Raw genomic sequence first — 17,624 nt, forward strand, 5'->3', positions numbered from 1 at the left:
CAATAATTTAGTTTCATTCAGTAACTAGTATTCTTCGGCTTTGAGTTTCTTGTTCTAGAAAAATTATTGCACGCAACCGTTGCGGCATGTCATTCGTGCAACAAACCAATGATACGTTAGCCATGTGGAAAAAATCATAATAAAAAAATTAAATAAAAAATAAAAAATTCTCTATCGCAAATCCATATTGGCTTGTTGTAAATATGACATGGCACAACCAATGCATGGGATAAACACTCCTTGTTCTAATTCTAAATGCTTTTTAGGTCATTTTACATAAGCCTCATTTTAGTAGGGTATTTTTTTATTTTCATGAATTAATATCATATATTATCTTACCTTGCATGCCATGGAGGAGTTTTATAGGTTTGATCATATGGTTTCTTGTTCGGATAATCTTGTTTCCTTCGGTCATAACTTCCAGCAGGAAGACTTCACTTGTTCAACTAATTTGGTTCAGTTCGAACATCATGCACAACATTCTGATTCAGATATGTTTGATCTAATCAAGAACCAGATCGCCAATCACCCGCTTTATTCTGACCTAATTTCTGCTTATAAAGCATGCCGAAAGGTGTTTCAATTATTATTTTTATTGTCTTATCTTTATGGTATTTCAAGCATTTTCAAATGCTATTCTTGCTTTTGCATGACAATTTTTTTTTTTTTTATGTTTTCACTTTACTTGATTGTTGAAGGTTGGTGCACCACCAGAAATGGCGTCTCTTCTTGAGGAAATACAAAGAGAAAACTACGCAATCAAAAGTTACAGCAGTGAGATTGGAGCTGATCTAGAACTTGATGAGTTCATGGTTTGTTTTCGAAATCCAAACTATTTATTTTCTTGAATTTCGTTGTTTGCTTTTTTTTATCATCCGTTTGGTTCTTGAGAAATTCAGGAAAGAAAAATGATAAAACAAGTCATTGAATATGATAGACCAGGTTAAATTTTTTCGGGGTTACCGAACTAGATGTTTTACACTTTGATAACTAATGTTTCATTTGTTATATTTTAACAATTTAACTTTTATTTTCGTTGCAACTAGAGGTTAGTCATTCATTTAGGGCGAAGTTTCGCTTACAATGAAACCTATGATCCTTCATGTGTCGGTATTTGTTTTTCAATATATGATCCTTCGCGCGTTGTTTTTTTCAAAATATCATCCTTCATGTGTCCTTTTTTTCCTATAATTTAATAATGTGACAGTTTTACGTGACAAAGTCGGGTTAGAAAACATATTATAAAAATTAAGTTATTAAAATATAGCAAATGAAACGCTAGTTACCGAAGTGTAAAAGGCCTATGTTGCAGCATGAGCAAACTGTTTTAACCCCTGACAAATCCTTATGCTCATCTAAAATTAGTATTATGAGTTATTATAGTGTGAGGCCAAAATGCATATTAAGAATATTATATTTAAATCTTGGAGCAATTTGGGACTGAATTGAAACTGCTGTTGATTTTCAAGGAATCATACTGTGAGGTTCTTCATAGATACAAGGAGGACGTATCCAAGCCATTTGATGAGGCCACTACATTCTTCAGTTGCATAGAATCTCAATTAAGTAATCTTTGTAAAGGAACAATCACAAAAACATTTGATTATGCCACTGGTAACCCTATTTCACTGTAATTTGATTATTTTTCTTTTTGAAGCTTATTATATAGTGGTATTTACATTTGATTATGCCACTGGCACTGGTAACCCTACTACTATTTGTTGGGTATTAAACGTGTGAGGGTACTGAACTATATAAAAGTTTTAAAATGGGTACTGAACTATTTTTTGTTACAAAATGGGTACTGAACTATACAAAACGTTACAAAATGGGTACTCTCGGCTATGTGTTCTCCACTGATTGGACGACATAAGAAGTCACGTCAGCAAAAAGTGGCTGAGAGTACTCATTTTGTAACGTTTCTCATAGTTCAGTACCCATTTTGTAACAAAAAAAAGTTCAATACCCATTTTGAAACTTTGGCATAGTTCAGTACCCTCTCAAGTTTAATACCCACTATTTGTTTGTTTAACAAAGTTTATATGTTCATGCAATAAAGTCGGCCTGCATCGGCATTTTCTTTACTTGATGATGAAATATCTCGACGTGTTTTCATGCTCGTTGTAGATGAGGCAGGTGTGAGTTCAGAAGAAGAGTTAAGCTGCGTCGAGGTTGAAGCATCCGAAACTAAAGAATTTCCTGATGGCCGAGCTCTTGATTCGGATGTTAAAGGAACACTCTTGCGGAAGTACAGCGGATATCTCAGCAACTTGAGAAAGGAGTTCCTCAAGAAAAAGAAGAAGGGCAATCTACCCAAGGACTCAAGAATCGTTCTCTTAGAGTGGTGGAACAGTCATTATCGATGGCCGTATCCCACGGTAATAATCTCAACAGTCTGAAATGTTCGAGTTAAAATAATATGCGAAAACTGAATTATATAAAGAAGTTATCGATATTTAATTTGTTATATTTTGATAAACTAACTTTTATTTTCAGAATTAGAAATTACTATAAGTTTTGACGATAATAATAATTCATATGACATATGAACTATAACTCAAATAGTATAACTGTTGAGCAACATTCTGTATAAGTCGTGCTCTCACGAGCGCTCTTTCTCCTTAATGTGCAGGAAGAGGAGAAAGTGAAGTTAATAGAGAGAAGTGGACTAGATCAAAAGCAAATCAGTAACTGGTTTATTAACCAACGAAAGCGCCATTGGAAACCTTCTGAAGATATCAGATTTGCTCTAATGGGAGATATTGCAGCACCAACTTCACTCGCAGACATTATATAATTCATATTTAAGATTAGCTTTAAACTCTATTTATTTAATTAAATTTGGATTTAAACTTGCTAGCTAAATAAAAAGATGCTAAAAGTCCATTTTTACTCACTCAACCTACCCGACACATTTAAGGTAGGTTGTTAACAAGCTTTAAATAGGTTAGATTAGGGTGTCAAGAAGTTAACATAAATCACAGGACAAGATTAATAGGCTAGAATAGAGGTATCAAAATGGGTTGGCAGATAATGTGGTGTCATCCATTTTAATTTTATGTTGTGTTAGGATTAATTGTTTATATAAAGGGTTAAATGCAAATTCATACACCAATTTTGACCTAATTTGCAATTACAACATAAACTTTAAAACTTGGCAATGTCAGTAACCAACTTTACACTTTTGGCAAATCGATACACCAAACTCAAAAAACACTAACGTGGACATTGTAATAAACCGCCATTTGTCGTTTTATGATTGGCCGGTGTACCAATTTGCCAAGAAATGAAAGTTGGTTACCGACATTGCCAAGTTTAAAAGTTTATGTTGTAATTGCAAATTAGGTCAAAGTTGATGTATGAATTTGCATTTAACCCTTATATAAATAGGTCATGTTCGTGTTGAACCTTATTATACAAATAAAGTGAATCGACTCTATATAAATATAACCTCACCAACCCATTTAACATCCTTGATATAACTTAAATATTTAAATTCATTTTTATAATTGTACCCTTACCCGACTTCTCAAAAGGTAACGGAGGCGTGCATGAGATTTTAATAAAATTAATTAAAATTTCAAATGAATTTTATAATATAAGAACTTTTATCTAGTAATTAACAAAAAAAAGGATTTAATGTTCAAAACATAATAGTGATGAATATGAAGCACATAGAGAATTATTTTTGAAACTTTAAAATTTATACAAACGAAAATTGCTCCAAATATGAGGTAGTTTTTTTTTAAAATAAAATGAATACTTTTAGAGAATCAAATAGAAATTGAATTGTAATAAGTTAGTGTTTATTTAAATAAGATATGAATAGTTTATAAATGAGAAAAATATAATTTTAAACTAATTGAAGCACTAATAATAATTATATATAAATAAAATTAAAACAATTTAGGGAATTGATTGAATAAAATCCTGATTTGGTTGAATTGTTTGTTATAATTGGGCCGAGATGGTAAAATTAAGCCCAAACTCTTATTTAGGAGTCGCAAAAATTTGTACAAATCACTGAACATATAAAACCACAACGGCATCGTTTCAAATGAAGGCGCGAAACCTATTGGATGATCAATGGCGGTTACGTCTCAGCCCGCCATTGATCACTTCAGGAACCTATTCGATGAATATCGAGAGAGAGTTCAAAAACCGGCTGTTGTGGATCGCATTATCTTTTAGTATCCAGAGATATAAATCGATCATCATTATTCAATCGGAACAAGCTTGATTTTGCATCTGCTTTAGTTTTGATCAATGGCTTATTATCGGATCATCTGCTACAGAGATGCAAATCAAACCGAAATTAACTCTATACGAACGTTGATTCAGGTACGCTTTATATTTTTAACTGTCAGAATTGTGAAATTAACGATCTGCAGATTTATTACGTATGTGTTTCACAATCAATGCTATATTTGTTACTGATCAAGTTAACGTAATTATATTATTGTTTATGTTGCGATTATATAATTCTATGACGATTTTTGTAGATAAAAATGTATTGTTGATTTGGAATCAATGATTTAGCTATACAATAAGATAATCTTCCTTGTCTAGGCTTGATCAACATAGATTTGGATCAGAAATCTAGGTTTCCTGTGCTAACATTTTAGTATTGAATTATTAATTAATTAGCATGTCCATTTTATAATACTATTAAAAAAACAAATTATGTTTAATTTGCTTACTTTTTTAATAAAATATAACCACAAGCATTCTATCCCATAGCTCGTGGAGTTTTGACTCATAGGTTCATTCCTTATGCTAATTACCATAACTTTCTTGGTAAAGTCACTAAACTTTCATCTAAATTTAATTATAAATTTTAATTTGTTTCTGTTCTAAAACTAAACTTTAATTTCTCTTACAATATATGGTCACTCCCTCAATTTAGACTTAATTTTGCTTACATGTTAGTCAATAAGGGATGTGGTTGTGCTATGACTATGATGTGGTATCCTAGCTGATTGTCATATAAGTGAATTCAGCTTGATTTGGAGTGACTACAGGTGTAAGAGAAATTAAAGTCCAGTCACTAAAAAGAAACAAATTAAAGTTAAGTGACCAAATTGAAATTAAATGAAAATTCGGTAATCTCAAGAGTTTAATACCCAACTTCTTTTTTTGTCTTGGGTAGAAACCAAAACTAGTTGAAGATATGGAATTGAAGGCACAAACAAAAATTATGAACAACAATCTACCTTTATGTATCAACTGATTGCATAAGGACAAACTGACAGTTGCTCTTTAAAGTGATAGTATGATATATGATATGGCCTACATGTTATGTAACGACATTTTTATAGGTATAATCCAACAAGAAATGTGTCTCATTCAATCAGTTTTATTCTCCCTATAGCATTATCGTTTTCTTTGCTACGATAAAGTTTTAGCTAACCCCATTTCACATACATCACCCAATAATATATTGTTAGAACATGTACCCAATGAATTTTTAAGCATAAAAGATGATGAACTATGAACTAAAAAGTATGCTAATTGACATGCTTTTCGCTTATATTATGCATTTAGATAATTAGATGTTAAAGTCATCAAATTAAAAGTTTCAACTTATAATGAATAGCTAAGAAATGTTAGAAACACAAGTTTAAATATATGAGGATGTTTATTCTCACCAGAAGTTAAATATAATAAAGACATAATAAACACGGAGGAAGTCACAATAGTACATGATTTGTTATGTGATGAAATAACAATAGATATGTTAAAAATTCATCATAATAAGCATACAAGACGAAATTTCAAGATCCAATTTCTATGCGGATGATCGCATATTATAGGATAGTTATCTAGAAAATAGAAGAAATTAAGAGACTAAGGGATAGAAAGTTTATGAGAGTTGTTCCTCGATGGCAAATTCCTCAATCATATTTCCATGGTTAAGGGCCTTAAGTGGATTAAAACCTTGAATCTCCGAGCACTTGCTAGGAAGAAATATGTTAGGGACAATACCTTGCTGATCAATAGATTGTATAGGGACTTGATGTTTACGAGCGATAACAACTGAATTGATCACCTCATCAGTCGGATGAAACACAGAAAGAACTTCGAATCCTCGGAGATCACAAGGATCCACCACAGGATAGAGAAAAGCCCTAGCACCATGAGCACTCCTTAGCATTAGAATAGCACCAGGAGCCATATATTTAGCCAAATGATGAATCACTTTAATCTTCTCCTCCTTATCCATTCCAACTAGAGCCGCCAAGAAAACTACATCAAACTCTTTTAGTCCATTCTCAACACTCATCACATCAGCTGTGTGAAACAACATTCTCTTAGACAAGTCAGGATCGGATTCGACCAAGCGAATCGCATTCGAATTCGCTGCCCGGTCAATGTCATAGTTATGGAAAGTGGTTGTAGTAAGATGTTTACAAGCTAACACAATCGAAGTCAGAGGAAGAGGACCAGAACCAATAAAAGCAATTTGGTTAGGAATTTGAGGGTGATGTTGACTAAGGATATTGAACTCAAGTAGGCTAAGCTTAAGATAGTTTGAATAATAAGGAAATAAGTTAAGATGGTCCAGAGGGTTTTCAAAAGAGGCTAAGAGTGAAGAGAAATGAGTCTCTAAATGACCTTCAGCTTCTCCACATAGTCTAATGAGTTTAGATCTCATTTCTTGGATTTTCTTGCATAGCTTGTTAACATCAATAGGGTTTGGAGGCATGCACGTGAGAACAAGGTTTGTGAAAAGCATGTCGACATTTTTGGATGGTTTGAGTGTTTCAAGGCTTGCGATTTGATTATACAAATCGCAGACTTTCTGTATCAAGAGCTCTTCTTGGCAAACCATGTCGACACTATGAGTTGTGTTTAGTAAACAACGGCTGTTTTTGGAAGAACAAGGACCTTTCTGTAAGGTATTGAGAACAAATCCTTTCTTCACATCTTGGGAGAAGCCATCCATGAGGTCATTATTTATGGGCATTTGTGGGCCACCCTATAAGGAGGTTTGGTCTTTTTTTTTAATATTTTACTGAAATATTATATTACCGTCTTTGTCTGTCTTACTTAGATCTCATAATTTAAGACATTGCACGATTAAATGATACACAAGATACATAATTAAATGAATTTAGATTTGATGTAAATAGGTTTGTGTCATAAACAAATCAATAAATTTTTACACGATTAATTTGTATTGATACAGGTTATTAGACATGTTTTCTGTTTAAACACAATTAAGTACTTTTAATTAAATATTATTTATTTTAAAAATTTATTTAATTCTTAATTATAGTTATATTTATTGTATTTTATATAATTACAATATTATTTATTTTAATATATATTGCTAATATTATTTTTATTATAGTAAATAATTTTATATATTATTTAATAATTAAATAGGTATAGATGTTTTATATTAAATAGATTAATTTAATAATAAATTCAATTAAACATGTTGTGCGTACTGTGTCGTAAAATTCATTTTATAAACATGTTGTGGTTGGATTTTATATATAATTATGTTGCATTTGTATAATCGTGACAGACATAATCTATTTAGGACCCATATATGTTGTGTTCTTATAATCATGTTTTGTATTCTATTTTACTAATAGCCTTGCATGTTTTTATTTATTTTTTGATGGAAAATAGCCTTGCATGTTAAACTATATAAATGGATAGGAAATAAATGAGAAGTTTTTTAAGACTATCATGGTGAATTAGGGTTTATAGCTTGAAAAGATGATTTTCCTTGGTAGATGTGTTAAACTTGTGATCCCAATGCGATAAATTTATGTCTCAGCATTACAATATGCCAATGAGGCATTAAAGTTTAATCCTCATCGACTTGTTAATAATAGGTGAACTTAAGCAGTTAATTAAATATGACAACATTTTTTTGGAACTTTTCCTGTTACTGTTGTAGATAAGTGCACGTCTCTAGTTTGGTCATATAATTGCACTATCAGCTAAGTTATTTTTTTGTCACATTATTGACATAAAGTCATTCTCCAAACTAGTCAAAATTAGATTGTTCTTGCGGGTCATTTACATAACTTCATGTACTTTTATTTCATAAAAGTATTTCCGATTTAATTTTGCGGATGTGACCATCTGAATTAGAATATTTAGAGAATATGTGCAACGTTAACAATTCAATTATACATCATATAAGCTAGTATACATTTTTAAATAAAATATTTAAATTTGATAACTCTTGATACGTGATAAATATTTTTAATTTAGATAGTCACATCAATAAAATTAAAAAAAACAACGATATGAAATAAAAGTTAAAGTTTAGTTACCTTAAGAAAATAAATTGATGTTTAGTATTCCCTAATAACTTGAAAGTTCAGTTAACCACAAATTGTCTGACCTGACACAATAGGCTAAGTTTCCTTTTTATTCCTAGTTCAAAGAAAGTTAGTTTTTGTGTTTAAATGTTAAACCTTTCATCTTGTTACTCATTTATGGATGTCTTTAGGAACCCCGATTGTATTTTGAATTCTTGATACATTCTTATTCATAAAAAAAAAAAGGTTAGCTAATGCCACTAAATAGGATTGAAATTCCAAAGATACACTAATATAATGAAAAATTGGCAAACGTAAATTAATAAGTTATGCTTGATAGTAACAAATTTAATAGTAGGAATCTTTTAATGTAAAATATATTTATCAACCAATAACTTTAGCCATTTTGTCAAAATATATCATTTTTTAAAAATCGTGACACATATATCATTATCTTTTCGACCTTTGCAATATCCCAACTTATTTAGAGCTAATAAGGTATACATATACTACATCACATCTAAATTAATTGTGATATATTTGGCGAAGGTCAAAAAAATAATAGTAAATGTGATACGATTTTAAATACATAAATAATATATTGACAAACATGTTAAAATAGTGGATAGATATCTACATTTTGCCAACTTCTTATAATGTTTCTAGTTTCACACTAAGCTAAAATGTTTTGTTTACTAACTCATGAGTTTCTTGTACGAAACAACAACAATGCAATTCATTAAGAGAAACTATAATGAACTCAATGATATTCTAGTAACACATATTCATATTTTTTATACTATTTTTTTAATCTTTTACGGAACTTCTCTGATGTTAACAGCTAGGATCTCTCGTTTCACATTTAGCTTTGTCACAATTTTGTTTTTTGTTTTCTATCTCACATCAAAGACAGAATATTCAGTTGGCTTCACTCCCATTAAAATATTAGAGGTTATTTCCTTGCTAAGTTCTTTATTCGTCCTTTTGATAACTATAAAGGAAGAATAACACTCTATTATCAAACATATATAGCTTATTTAGGATTTTGAATATTGTGAGTTAATAGAGTTTTATTACCATTAAAGTAAAAATATTATTTTTTTGTTAAAGGCTAAAATTAAAGTAAAATCATTTAAATCAAGCTATAATTACTAAAATTAAAAAATTTGGTTAAATTGGTGAAAGTGGCAAATATCTAGGTCAAACTAAAATAGTTGTTGAAAGATAAGTTTGAAATTTTAAAATAAACAAGTATAGATACTTAAAGACACATGAAAAAAAATTAAACACAAATAAAGGTAAATAAAAATAAAATTGTTAAAAATGATTTACAATTAGTTCTTTTTGTTTACTTGTTAAACCAACTTTTTATAATTTATAATTGATACATTAGACTTTCATAATTTTTTTGTTAATAGATTGAACGTCTTAAAAAAATAAAAAAAAAAAGCAGTATAGTAATTATTGATTAATTATAGACAAAACACAATATTTGGGTCCCTACATTATTATATTTTTTTGAATTAAGTCCTTTTATTTTTATTTGTCAACATTGGATTCTTACACTTTTAATTTTATAGACATTAGGCCCTCCAGGCCTCCATCATTGCTATGAAGTAGTTGTTTTCTATGCACGGTAAGTGCGAAATTGGGATAAATATTTATTCGTTTTTTATTTAACTTTTTGAATGAGTATTTACACTTTTATTTTTGTTGAAAGTAAGTCTGGTCGGGTTTTTTTTTTCTGTTTAGCTTGACATGGTTATCACTATCTGTGTGGAAATGTTTAATTTTATAGAATTAAAAGTCTAAGAACTCGATGTATATAAATTATAGTGGATAAACACAATTCAAAATAAATGTGATAATACATCAATTCAAATATGAGTTTTGCCATTAATAATATCAGCAAGTCAAGGGGCATCTCAAAATTTATGGGTTATTATTCATATCATATGAACTATTATGGAGTAACTATTAGCTTGATTTGTGGGTCCATTGATGTTAGAAAATTTTGTCAGACGCTAAACATAAAATGACATGCAATGAAAAGATGTTTTTGGCACTAACAGTACTTTCTTCTACTCCTTGATTTAGTTTTTAATAGTCAAATTTCAACTCTTGATTCTTCAATTATGTAAATAGACAAATAGTAATATATATGTGTCCTTACATAAATTGGATAGCCAATTTAGATGACTATTATGTTGACATTTCATGAAATTCCCTCTTTTTTTCTTGTTCATTGAAATATAATTAATGCTCCTCTTTTATCTATTGAGATAAGAAAGTGATGCATTTCTTGTTCTTATTGCTATTTTGATCTCTTCCTCTCAAATTTAATGGTATCAGATTTAGCAATCTCTTTTTCAAATTGATGGCAATCGCTCTTGCTTGCTTTTAAAAGCTCATGCTTTTGTCCCTTCAAAGCAAAAATTAAATAGAAATTCATTGCTTTTGACTAGGAGTATGTATTCAGTCGCCGATTCAATCCAAAATTTATAACTGGTCGATTTTTTTCAGTAATAGAATCAAGGCCTAATCACTCAAAAAACCCTCACCTTTAAACTTTTTTTCAATTCCACCCCGACGTTGAAAATTTGTCAATTTTACCCACTTTTGAATTTTCCATTTTCAATTGTACCCCAATATTTTAATTTTTGTTAATTTTTTTACTTAAATGATGAAATCATTCAATTAATTAAGTCTAAACATGAAATTAAACTATTTTTTATTCAAAAAAGTACAAATAAGTCCTTTATTTTTAAAAACGAACTAAAAACCATAATCAAATTAACACTAGTTTAAATTCTTAATTAATTTAACTAAATTTAAATAAATTTTAAAAATATACAATCAATATATGCGAGGCATGGAGAATTTTTTAAACAAATTTCCAAACGCAAAAGACGTTAATTTAATTTTTCAGGGTACAATTGAAACACAAAAATGCAAAATAGGGTAAAATTGACAAATTTTCAACGTCAGGGTATGATTGAAAAAGGGCTAAAAGGTCGGGGTTTTTTAAGACATTAGGCCTAGAATCAATTGGCTGAAAGTATTTTAAAACTAAACTTGACCGAATATAAGTATTTTGGTTTGACCAAAAATTGAAATTTTCATTAATCACATTTGTAAGCTGCAATAACAGATAGGCATGTGCATTGGTCGGTGCGATTTGGTTCGGTTTGAAATCGGCTGAAACCGCCCAATTGAAGTTTGTTAAATTTTTAAAAACCAAATTGAACTTTAGGTTCAAATCACATTGAACCAAATAGGATTTTTTAGTTCGGTTTGGTTCGGATTGAAATTAATTTTTATTAATTTTTTTATTTTAAAATAAATTTAAATATTAAATAGAGTATTTTCTAGTTTTTTTTTTCTATGTATCTTTATTAGTATATTTATCTATTATATAAAACTTATTAACTTTTTTATTAGTTATAAATTAAATATTAAAGACTAAAAGGCACAACTATATGTATTTATAATCATTTTTTTATTTGGTTTTTCGGTTATTTCGATTTTCAAAACGCCTAAACCAAATTGAAGAGAAAAAACAAATTTTTATGCAAATACAAACTGAACCATTATCACAATTTCAGTTCGGTTCGGTTTTACTATTTGATTTGATTTTTTACACACTCCTACATGTGCACTTGAAGAAATAGTGTTGAAAATTGCGTTAAAAAATACTACATCTCTAAAACTATGTAGACACTATGACGAAAAACATTATTTAAGTGGTTTGCTTTATAAATATGATTCTTTTTATAGCCAATTTGGCCACTCAACAAGAGGACCTACGCGACTGCTCGACATTGAAATTGGAATAGCTTTTTTCAAGAAGTGGTCTGTCGTCATCTTTGTATAAAAGTTGTTATTTTTACGCTTAACAAATTATTTGATTTGCCTCCCTTTTCCATGATTATTTCTAGTTACTTGAATTTGCCCCATTGAACTATTGCAATTTATGCTTAGTTTAGTTTCTTTAATTTTATCATAAACATTAAATTTCTGATTTACTATTATTGATAGGTACACAATTCTTAAAAATATATTTATATGTTGGTGGCATGGCTAATGTCATGATAAGGAATAAAGGAAATGATTACATCCATATTTAAATAAAGCAGCAGAAGAAAGAAAGTATTTAAACAAGTGTTGGTAGTACTTATAGTAGTGGAGCAATTGCATATTGGTTGGTTGTAAATGAAGCAAAATTAAATTGTGATAGCCACACGACACCATGTGCCATACTTAAGATTCGAATGTGTCAATTATAACTCTTTATTTACTTTTTTTCTAAAAATAAAATCCATTAAAGATAAAAAATTACAACCATAAAAATCATAATATAAAATTTAACATATAGATTAATGTTTTCAAATTCAACATGGGATGTGATAAAAACAATATTAATAGAGAAGAGAATAATCAAATTATATCTCTCCATAAGGTGTCAGACATAGATACAACAATAAATAAAATTCGGTCAGAAAGAAAAACTTGATTAACGATCTCTTATGCTTATATCGTTGCAGATTTTAATCTGTTGTAACTTTATATCAGCCGGAACAGAAGTTGCTATTCAATGGTAAGCGTTTGAGTTAGCTCACTGGTCTTTATTTCATTTTATGATCAAAAATTAATTTAATTCACTTTAATAATTAAATTTTATTTCATTTAAACATAAGTTTTTAGGCCAAAAATACCTATTTGTTAGTCGGGCTTTTGCTTATTTTTTCCATTTGAATTTTTCTTTTATTTATTTGTTTGAAAACTTGCCGCATATGCATATTTAGCATGAAAATTTCCCGCTAAAATGAAATTAAAATAAAATATATTAAAATAAAATATATTAAAAATTGATTACTAAAATAAAAATGAAGCGGTACGAAATATGGGCCAATACGCTTGACCTCCAATATTTTAGCATTTGATAGACATGGTGTGAAAGAACATATCAACTTTCAAGAAATTATTAGTATTTCCATATGAATTCATGATTTTTAGTTCTAAGAACGATTTCAAGTGTAAATGTAGTTTGTTAGAGAGCGTGATGTTAGGCCAAAAATCAATTATTATCATCAAATAAATAATAAAAAAATTCGTAAAATAGACAAAATGTTAGCAATAAAAAATTTCTCTAGAGACACGGCAAGTAAAAAGATAATGATATATGTTCTGTTAACTTTCAAAGGAGTACATCTTATTACTGTCCTATACACTATTTTCTCCTCACTGAAGTCAACTATAGCTCTTACAAGTTGCATTGTCGCATCTACAAAGAAAAAACATTGTTCAAAGAAGCCACTAGAAGAGCAATTTATGTTATTTCTATAGTTTGGAACTGTTAGGTTGGATTCCAAACTTCCAAAAGACGGAGCTTCGTAGAAACTGGAGTCCTCGGAACCCTCAGAGCTCGACTATGCAGGAGTTTCATAGTCGCGAGAATACTCACGAGCTGCTATCTTTTCAAAAATTTCATGAACTGGTTTCCTGCTTGTAAAACTTGAATCAAATAATGCACTCCATTAACCATGCCGTATAGTTAATTAGTATTCGCTCTAAGCAATACAAGAAATTCTGAGATCTCAGAAACATAATCTTCAAGAGTATCACTACACCCTTGATACTTCCATCTTTCTTAAGCAGCTTCCTGTTCATCTCTTCATTCTGAAAACCCTGCAACCACACCATAAAACACAAACTGTAAGAATCTATAGTATTACGGAACAGAATTTAACCCCAAGTGAAAAATTCACTTCCACAAATAAGAGAAGGAAAATGACAATCTTCAGTGTGCGTAAAACCTAACCCTCTTCTGCAACTCTTCAAGAATCGGACCCCACTCGGAAACACCAGAGGTCGTACACTGATTGCTCCAAGTTGTACTCATTGATCCTCAAGATCTCCTTGATCAAATCAGCCTGCCTAAAGCCCATCCTCAATCTCTTTGAGAAGAGTCTTCTCATTATCGTCCTCTTCAGATGAAGTTGGGTTATCTACGGCAGCTACAGCTTCAGAGGGCCCTGCTTCAACAGAAAGGGATCCTCGGGAGAAGCAGGGGCTGAAACACCATTGGCAAGAAACAAACAAGCGAAAGGAAAAAGCAAAGCAAAACCAACACATTTTTTTAAAGTTCAGTATATCTGAACAGACAATAATATAAACTAATTCCCGAGGAAATATTGCCAAAAGCAATTATTAGATCCTGATTTCCCCCTACATTGCCCTATTAAGAACAAGATGTGTTTTAAGTAAAAGAGATACTCTGTTGAAAATTTGAGCAATTTATACACGATGTCCAGAGGCAATTTATATTCACTAGTAAGCAAAAGCAATGATGGACCACAACATGGAAATAAATTGAACCTTAAACGTCTAAAACTTATACAACTAAATAGGAAGACCTACAGGTTAGAGGACTCAGAAATCCTTTAAAAAGTCGCCTAATATGAAAAGCGAAATGAGCACACAGAACAGCTATAATTTCTTTAATCCTTTCAACAAAATCTTAAATCTTCGACAGTTCAATTACATTGGAAGATTGACATCGAAAAGAACATTCAAGTGCCTTATACCCTGAAGCTCCACAATCATGTCATGTGTAGTAAAACACTTGACATCCATCATCATTGCCATAATGTCATCAGAAGCAGCCTCATTACCACTAGTAGTATCAGAGCAGCTGAAAACACAATCTATCTGTCATTGCCCCAAAAATATCAGCAGATGTTGCTTTGCAAGTTGCAACTACTAGTAGTATAGAACAAGTGAGATACTCAATATAGAATGGCAAATGTATTACCAAGGGTTGATCCATACCCTACACATCAAGTCCAATCCAAAATCTGCAGATCAATTATTCCGCAATTTCCCCTTCTTCTAATTCCTCTTGAACCAAAGGAACTGCCCCGCAACTTGACAGATCTTTCCTTTCATTTTCTTTCTCTTCCTTGGGAAATTCACCTTCCAAATTAAAAAAGTCATCAGGACTGACATGTCCGATTAGATCTGAATATGCATCTATCAAGTCTTGATCAAAATCAAAGTCCACGTCGTCAAACATTAATGATTCTATACACTTGGAGTTGTCATGGGATATGCTGCCCGCTGGCAAGCTCATTAACAAAGAGCTATCAGATTGACCATTTAATGATTTCTCAGACACATTCTCACAAGGAACTTCACGCGGTGGACTCAATATTACATTCTTCATGCAATCATAAACCTGAGTATCTGAAGAGCCATTATTTTCTTCTATCTTCTCCTCCTTGAAAGGAGTACCTGTTGGGTTTGGGTGATCACCATGAAAAGAATTTTGAGTATCCGGTTTATGAGTAACAGATTGCATGCTTTTGACAATTTCAAAATCATAACTGTGCGAGGGGAGAAATACATAAATAACAGGGTATTCTAAAATAACTATATTGGCTAACTGTTGTCTCAGCGGGGCCTTAATGTCCAGCTCGCAGAAAGGTGACTTCGGTCCCTGAAATAACACAAAACTTGTATTTCAGAAAATTGGCCGACAAATTCATAATAACCACATGAATAAAATAAATTTCTCAGCTCATTAGTCAAAAGGACCATATTATAAAATTGACTTGGTAAGCCGGTTGGATTCATATACAAATCATCTGCTTAGGTCAGAACAGCTGATAAGATGCTTATTCCCAAACAGAACATAATAAAGAAACATTATTCATCCATCTCGATCCAAACTAGTAAGGATAGATAGTTTGGATCAGCTCATCATAAATAAAAACATTTTGCATGACAGTGCAAATTTGGCATATATATCCAGGAAGTAGTATAGACATAAATTACCTTGGGATATTTACGTATAAAAAACTTGAGCGAGTCCAGATGTTCCTCACTAAACTGCTTCAACTGATGGTTCCATGGTCCAGGAATAAGATGCTGCTCAATTATGGAACATAGATTTCTGTCTTCATGTATTCTGCAGCAAAAATTACACTTCAACTGTTAGCGTGTTTGCTACCTTTTCATAAAAGTTCCAAGAGACTGATTTATAAAAGAAAAGAAAAACCCGTTGACAGCAAAATACATTACCTATGGTCAAGTAGAACAAGCTCCGTATTGTGAAATCGCCACTCAATTGTCCAAGATATAAATTTGTTCCTGAAACAAATGGATGTTCGGTTTAGCATCAACATGCAAATAACAGTACAAATACAGAAGTTTACTTTATGCATATATAAAAACGATGGTAACCTTTGGTTGTAGCCGGATTGGTTCTTTTCTCTCTTCGTCATTCCACTCGGAAGAAAAAGAAGTTTCGTTCTCCGACTAGCAGCAGCACTTCTCAGACTCTTAAGATGAGCCGGTAACCTAAACTGAGCATACGCCCGTAGTTTTTCCCTCATCCTCTGCGCAGATTCAGCAACTCTCTTTGTCTCCTCAAGTAGATTATAATCTATTAGCCGAATTTACCAACACAAAGCAAATGACATTTACATTAGACAATAACTATAGGAAGCAGATCATAAATAAGGCGTTGATGTTTCAAAAGTACAATTTCTAACTAATCAAATTAAAAATGAAGTTTCATATCCGAAACTCCAAGTTTCCGATTGAAAATCTAATATACCTGATAAGATGATACGATCATTGAACTGAGATAAGGGAACAAATTGAGTCTGGTTCCGTTTACCGGAGCAGCCAGTGCGGTGCTTGTGAGCTTTGACACAGGGGAGGCTGCATGAATGGAGAGAGCAGCCTGGGCATTTGTATTTTGATGGATTCTCTTTACATTCTTCGCAGACTGTCTGTTTTTTCTGTTTAGGGTTTTGCGGAGATTGTGAAGATTGCTCTGCCATTGGACCACGAGAAGAAGAGGGGGAGAAGCAGAGATTAGGGTTTTTGATTGGAAGTATACTAGGGTTTAACTTTAACAAGGAGAAATTTGGGAAAATGTTATTTGGTCTTTAAATTTAAAAATACTAGTATGAAAAAAAAACTCAAAAATACTAAGAAGGATATTTTCAACAAACTTAAAATACTAAAAGGAATAATTATAATTTAAAAAGGTTGAACTTTACATATTAATGTATGATTATAAAAATTATTTACCAAAATAATAATAATTTTTGTATGGAAAAGATTAATCTGTGTAAATAAATTTACATTCTATTTTTTTTAAACATTTTACGGTCCAAAGTCATTATTCAACTTTAATGTTGGTTCAGTCATTAAAAACTGCCAAAACGATAACGTTCGATGTAGAAAAAATGCTTTAGAGCTAAAAAATGCCAAAAAATGAAAAAGCCAGACCTTAATTCTGCCAAGTTTTAAAGTTACACTTTAATC

At 31.0% G+C, this 17,624-nt stretch overlaps 3 protein-coding genes across 3 annotated transcripts; 1 reads left to right on the forward strand and 2 right to left on the reverse strand.

Annotated features, from left to right (window-relative positions):
• Positions 1-226: 226 nt before the first annotated feature.
• Positions 227-3,253, forward strand: LOC126671542 (homeobox protein knotted-1-like 1). The gene is made up of 5 exons (XM_050365318.2): positions 227-574; positions 699-812; positions 1,470-1,614; positions 2,128-2,378; positions 2,633-3,253. Exons 1-5 carry the CDS (start codon positions 350-352, stop codon positions 2,795-2,797), a joined length of 900 nt encoding a protein of 299 aa, XP_050221275.1. The 5' UTR covers positions 227-349; the 3' UTR covers positions 2,798-3,253.
• A 2,366-nt stretch (positions 3,254-5,619) lies between these two features.
• LOC126675397 (nicotianamine synthase) lies at positions 5,620-6,936 on the reverse strand. Its single transcript, XM_050370036.2, has one exon. It carries the CDS (start codon positions 6,830-6,832, stop codon positions 5,864-5,866), a length of 969 nt encoding a protein of 322 aa, XP_050225993.1. The 5' UTR covers positions 6,833-6,936; the 3' UTR covers positions 5,620-5,863.
• Positions 6,937-14,773: 7,837 nt separating this feature from the next.
• LOC126675454 (uncharacterized) lies at positions 14,774-17,203 on the reverse strand. Its single transcript, XM_050370094.1, has 5 exons — positions 16,906-17,203; positions 16,530-16,731; positions 16,368-16,436; positions 16,122-16,254; positions 14,774-15,783 (listed from the first exon to the last, which is right to left on the reverse strand). The coding sequence occupies exons 1-5, from the start codon at positions 17,132-17,134 to the stop codon at positions 15,154-15,156; spliced, it is 1,263 nt and encodes a 420-aa protein (XP_050226051.1). The 5' UTR covers positions 17,135-17,203; the 3' UTR covers positions 14,774-15,153.
• Positions 17,204-17,624: the final 421 nt, after the last annotated feature.

Source organism: Mercurialis annua, linkage group LG3 (genome assembly GCF_937616625.2).
Source record: "Mercurialis annua linkage group LG3, ddMerAnnu1.2, whole genome shotgun sequence".
NCBI lineage: Eukaryota > Viridiplantae > Streptophyta > Magnoliopsida > Malpighiales > Euphorbiaceae > Mercurialis > Mercurialis annua.